General features: G+C 32.9%; 1 protein-coding gene across 1 annotated transcript; it reads left to right on the forward strand.

Annotated features, from left to right (window-relative positions):
* The first annotated feature begins 2,544 nt into the window (after positions 1-2,544).
* On the forward strand, positions 2,545-3,153 carry LOC125199147. Its single transcript, XM_048097277.1, has one exon. It carries the CDS (start codon positions 2,545-2,547, stop codon positions 3,151-3,153), a length of 609 nt encoding a protein of 202 aa, XP_047953234.1.
* The last annotated feature ends 2,847 nt before the right edge of the window (positions 3,154-6,000 follow it).

The raw sequence follows: 6,000 nt of genomic DNA on the forward strand, positions 1-6,000 counted from the left end.
ATTAATTAAGATTTAAGATCGCGGTCAAGCGTAGCGACCGCGATGAATCGAGTTAATTAAAAAATCGAAAAACAAAATTTTTTTTTTAAACTAGGGTTTCGAAAAACCCTAGCTTACGGCGTGGGCCTCCGGCGGCTGCTGCAGCGGCTGTCTGACGACGACGGCGCTGGAGGCGACGAATCGGCGAGGCGGCGGCGCTGGAGGCGCGTCGGGTCTGCCAAGATCCGGCGACGTGGGCCTCCTTCGTCGCTGCAGAGGCTGATCGACGCTTGCGGTGGCCAAACTCGGCGTTTCCAGGCGACGGCGGCGGTGGCGTGCGGTGGTTCCAGTTGGCGGTCGACGCCGGAGCAGTTCCCGACGGGCCAGAGGCGGCGGCGGTGGCCAGACGCGGCAGCGGCGGCTGCTGCGAGGCAGTGGCGGCCCAAACCCTAATTAGGGTTTTGGTCGCGTCGTATCGTTCTTTGTTTTTCGTGTTTTCGTTTCGTTTCTTAACACGCAAGCTATTTATATGGTTTAAAATCCTAAACCTAGAATAATTAAAATATCTTGTGGTAATTAGAATGATTTTGCAATTAAGTCAAGATTCTAATTTAAAAGAGAATATTTGTCTTCTTTAAAATATTGCCAATTGATTAATTAGGTCAAATAAGTTGATTTAATTTGTTAATTAGTTGATTTTGATGGATTCTTTCCATCTAGATAATATCATGGTAATTAACATAAGGAAATTCAATATTTGATTGATCTAATTTTTGGCTTTTCCTTAATTGGATGGAATTTTAAAGAATATTCTCTTAATATGCTTTCATGTTTTAATTTTAAGGTTTAATTGAAAATTGTCTATATTTTATTTGGTGTGTTATGGAATTATTTCCTAGAAATATACCTAAGGAAAAGACATGAGTTTTTCAATTGTTTTAAACCTTGAAAATTTCGAAAATTACATAAGTAATAATTGGATGGATTTTAATTGGAATCCTATTCCTAGTTTGAATTTTGTCTTTAATATGATGTAGGTGAATTTTATTTCATCTAGATAACATCGGATTAATTAAAGAAGTGAAAAATTCATTTGGCATTAACATGCTACTTAAATCCTAAATTATTAAAGTGTTAAATGATTAATTGGATTTTAATTGGAATTCAATTCCTAGTTTAATTTGAATTTTATCTTTAATTTTGATGAAGGTGAATTTGTTTCATCTAGATAACATCAAATGTGATTTAAAGGTATGAAAATTCATAGAGCATTAATTTTGCTATTAAAATCCTTAATTATTTATTAAGTTGAATTTTGTCTTTAATTTTGATGAAGGTGAATTTTATTTCATCTAGAAAACATCATTTTGAATTAAAGATGTAATAAGATTCTTCTTGTCATGTGATTTTATGAAAGCTAAGAGAAATTTAGTTCTCAAATTTAATTGGTGTGTTTTAAATGGATTTAGTCTTAATTGGATAAATGCGGATTTATATATCCAAGTGGGCATTTTAAATTGAGACTTAGCTAATCTTTTATGATATACACCTAGACATTAATTTTAGGATAAGGATGGATTAATTCTATCTAAGTAAATCCTAATAGTATTAAAAGGTAATTCTAATAATCAAGATACGTTATTTTAACTAATAATGTATGATTGTTTAAGATTGGACTTAATGTCTAGATAATCTTGTTTATGTGAAGATGGAATTTTAATTCTATCTATTTATTTTAGATGCTTAATTAAATGATCAAGTTTCGTCATTATGTTTATGTGAACCTTATGTAAATGTGTTTACATGTTTTATTGATGAATGATGGATATTTAATTTGAGTTATGATTTTATTTGTTAAAATCTAGTTTAACTCGTGCATCGCCTATGTACTTATTGCCTTGCATGCATAGCTAGTACATGTTTAATTATTCTTTGAATGTGGATACCTGCCTTATCTGCTTAAGTGATAATTAAACTATTAAAACCACCAACAAGAAAATATGAAGCGATAATTACAACACGTTTGTATATGGCCTCCATAAAATTGGTCTTAGTGCGAAGTAGTGACCGGCCTGTCTTTACGGGAGGAACATTACCAGTTCGTAAGTTTTGACTTCTCTAGATAAAGGTTATTAAAATCGTAAAATTAGTTTTTCAGTAATATCGCGACTGGTCTTTACCGGAGCAATATTGCTGCGAAATTATAAGGATTGTATTTTAATAATGCTTAGAGGGAGCTATAGGAGGAGGTGCTTGTCCGGTTCGACCTTTCTTTAGAGGAGTTCACGCACAAGTAAAGAATCCTTAGTGCTTAATTTTATGGTTATACGCTTTAGCATTGTTAGTCAGCCATGCCATTCTTATGGTCTCTGGACTATCTGTCGACATTGTGGCCAGTAAAAATAATGAATTTCTTGCATGAATAAGACTCGGCTTCCTAGTAGAAGAACGTTTGTGCTTGATTTTTGTGGATGTAAAATTGATGAATTGTTTTGTGGTTATTTGCAATTCTTTGAAATTTTACATGTTTATATTATTGGTATTTATTCTCAGCTTGAACGAAAGATGATTGATACTTGGGATATTTACTATGCCATACTTAGTTCGAGGAAGCATGACTCTGAATTGTTTAAGGAATGGAAAAGTAAACTTGATGTTGATCGTTTGATCAATGACTTGAAATTGATTCTCAGCAAGGATCGTCCGCCCACATACCATCTACAAGGAGAGGACAAGGAGTTTCGTGATCAGTGGCATACCGCGGAATGTCATCTCAAGGGCTTCCTTTTGGCCAGTGTTGGCAATGCCCTTGAGAGGTTTGACAAACCCAATAGGCCGTTGGTCAACAAGCCCACGTGGTTTGAAGAAAAGTCCTCTAAGATAAGAGCTGGTATCGCTGTGAAGCATTTAAGGCATGATGTGTTTGAAGAGGGCCAAGACGTGGGGGTATATGCCCTAGTCATGCTTGGCTACTTCAATAAACTTCACTTGTCGGGGGGGAAAGTTGACCCAGAAACCCAACAGATAATGATCCTTGATGGGCTTCCAGATAGCTTTAATGAAGTCAGAAATGAAATTTTGTTTAGCGACAAAAAGTTTTCGTTTTTGGAGCTTTATAACAAGCTTGTGATTGCTCAAACAAAGATGAAAAGAAGGGGTGGACTTTCGAGATGATCATGTTCAAGTCAGAAGAGTTTATTTTTGCTTTATTTACATTGTTGAATTTTAAGAGTTTTTGATATTGTTTGGTTTTGATATCATATGGATTATTGATATGGAATTTTATTCCTAGTTTATCAATTGTGTTTTTGGATTATCGATGTCATTTTATAATGCTTGCATTATTAGATAAATGAAGTTTTGATTATCCAATTATTTATGACATCAAATGTAACATGGTTAATATCAAAATGTTTACTTGTGATTAAATTTGTTGATTCAATTATTATGAAGTTTTCTTCTAGAAATATTGATTATTAAGTTTCTTTAATCCTTAAGTCTTTTGAACCATTATTTTGTTGATGAGTCAATAGAACATTAATGTTCGACATGGATTCAATACAAAATAAAATGATCTAATGATCGCGTTTGTTCAAATAAAGGTGTAAGAAAAATAATCACAATAATTGATTACAAGACAAGTAAATTAAATTCAACTAGAAACAAGATAAGTATTTATTATAAATACTAGAAATTCTTGTGTAGTAAATATAGTGTGCACATTAAATTTATTTTAATGTTCCAAGCCTAGAGTTGACTATTTGATTAGTTATTGTTTTATTTATTTTGTTGTGAAAGTGATAATTAAAATAGTGGGAGCTTTTCTTAATGAATGATTAAATTCTAAGTGTTTAATAAGAGCTTCATAGCTCGTTTTATTAAACTAGGATGAATTTAACTCCAAGCACTATTTAAATTGTTTTAATAGCCTTAAAGAATATTGAGACTAGTATTTTTCTACTTTTAAAAGTGGGAGCTAAATTTTGTCTCATAGAATATTCATAAATGGAATTAAGGTAATGTTTGATAGAGTTAAAAGGGTTCACACCCTAGAATGAAAGAAGTGATGAATTGCACACTTTCTAAGACTCTAATAACATTAAAAGATATTTCCAAGTTAGCTATTAAAAATTAGAATTACTTTTGGATTTCCAAAGAAAGTATTTCTAAAGATCACAACAAATGGTTAAATAAATGAACTCTTGGAATTTATGACTATAAAACAAAGAATGCAATCATTCGGTTTTATTTTGTCATAAGGACTAATTTCCAATTAGTCATTGTGATGAGGTAATTATGTTCATGCATAAATTTACATCACAAGTTATATAGCAAGGATAATACCAAGTTAGGTTGGTATTATATAATTAAAGTTTTGGGAATCATATTCGACATGATTAAAACTTTATATTTGCTATAAGTATTCTACTTTAATTAGTAGAAATTCAGAAGGATCAAAATAGTGGATTTTGATAGAGGAATATGTATAAGTGCACTTGAGAAAGGCACATAAAATTATTCCACTGGATCAAAGGGCCTAGAAATATTTTGATCAAATAATCGTGCTCCTTAGCAAGAATTAAGGTTATAAATTACAAGTATATTTTCGTTTTATGTACTCTAGAAAACTATGTTGGTAGATTCTTTTTAAAGAATTATAGTTTTGAGTACATAGTGGCCAAAGCCTGCTTTGAGTATAAGTGGGAGAAAATGTGTGTGAATGTGTAGCACAAGGCCAATAAAGCGGTTGGTATACTCGAAAGCATTCTTTGAGTATAAGTGGGAGATTGTTGGGGTTTGTATACTAAAAGATGCTTCGAGCGTACATGCCTTTGTACAGTCAGCTTGTGCATGTATACGAGAAACGCCACGTCCACTTGTTTACCTAATTATGAGAATAAATAATATAATATAATGGTTTATTATTGAAATATGATAAACAAGTCTAAGGCTTTTTACTAAGAAGGTCAAGTAGGGAAATTCGATGAATCTCCTCATGAGTTTTCCAGTAGGGGACTTGGCCAGATCTAGTAAGAAGAAAAACGTATTCACAACCTAGATAGGCTTTGGCTACCTATTGGTACGGTTGCGGTGTTTGTGATAATTCTCTCTTACCTAAGAAGAGATTAGTAACACCGGTGTGGTAAAGCACTGAAAGGATCTAATCCGAAATGTATTCTTTATTGCTATCTACTGAAAGAATATATTTCAGAAAGTTTAGTATTTTCTAGTCTATGATATTAATATCAATATTGTTTATTCAATCAAACGCCACTTTGACTTATCAATATGTGAGAGTTTGTACGTAACTCAAGTTCATGATATCTTGGGTGGTAGTAATTGAATAACATGAAGGTATTGGAATATTATTTCATAGAATTCGCGTGCCCAGTGTGGTATGATTAAATCCCTAAGGGGTGATCCCCAAGAGGTGTTTGAAAAAGGAATTTATTATTCAGAAAACTGCGCAGTTGGAATTTATTCCACGAATAATAAATAAAGTTTCAAACTAGAAAAACTCTTTGGAGAATTAATTTAATTCTAGTCACATAGCAGACAAAAGAATTAAATTGACGGATCAAGATAATCTTAAACGCGGGAAATATTATAAAATAAAATGGACCCAAGTTATTTGTAATTTGGTGATTTAAGTGGGAGTGCAATATTATTCTTTAGTGGAATAAAATAATATTCCATTGATAATATATTAAATCATGGGTCATTTGATTTAATTAGTAATTTATCTAATGGGTGAGCCCAACACTTAAGTCATTCCATGGATCCCCTTACTAGCCCAATAAGGTCCACTATAAATAATGAATGAAAGGGAAACCCTAGCACACAATCCAAGACAACACAAAACCCTAACCCTAGCCTTGAAATCGGCGCCTCCTTCCTTCTTCCTCTTGGTCTCGATTTTCGAGCCATAGTTGTGGGAGAATTAGGGTTTTGATTATTGTTCTTGATCTATCCTAATTCATAGGATTAGATCTAGACAATTTGGTGTTTGTATTGGGTTTC

This window comes from Salvia hispanica, unplaced genomic scaffold (genome assembly GCF_023119035.1).
Source record: "Salvia hispanica cultivar TCC Black 2014 unplaced genomic scaffold, UniMelb_Shisp_WGS_1.0 HiC_scaffold_397, whole genome shotgun sequence".
Taxonomy (NCBI): Eukaryota; Viridiplantae; Streptophyta; class Magnoliopsida; order Lamiales; family Lamiaceae; genus Salvia; species Salvia hispanica.

Coding starts and splice junctions, on each gene's coding strand:
- LOC125199147 (XM_048097277.1), top strand. CDS start 2,545: ATGATTGATACTTGGGATATTTACTATGCCATACTTAGTTCGAGGAAG.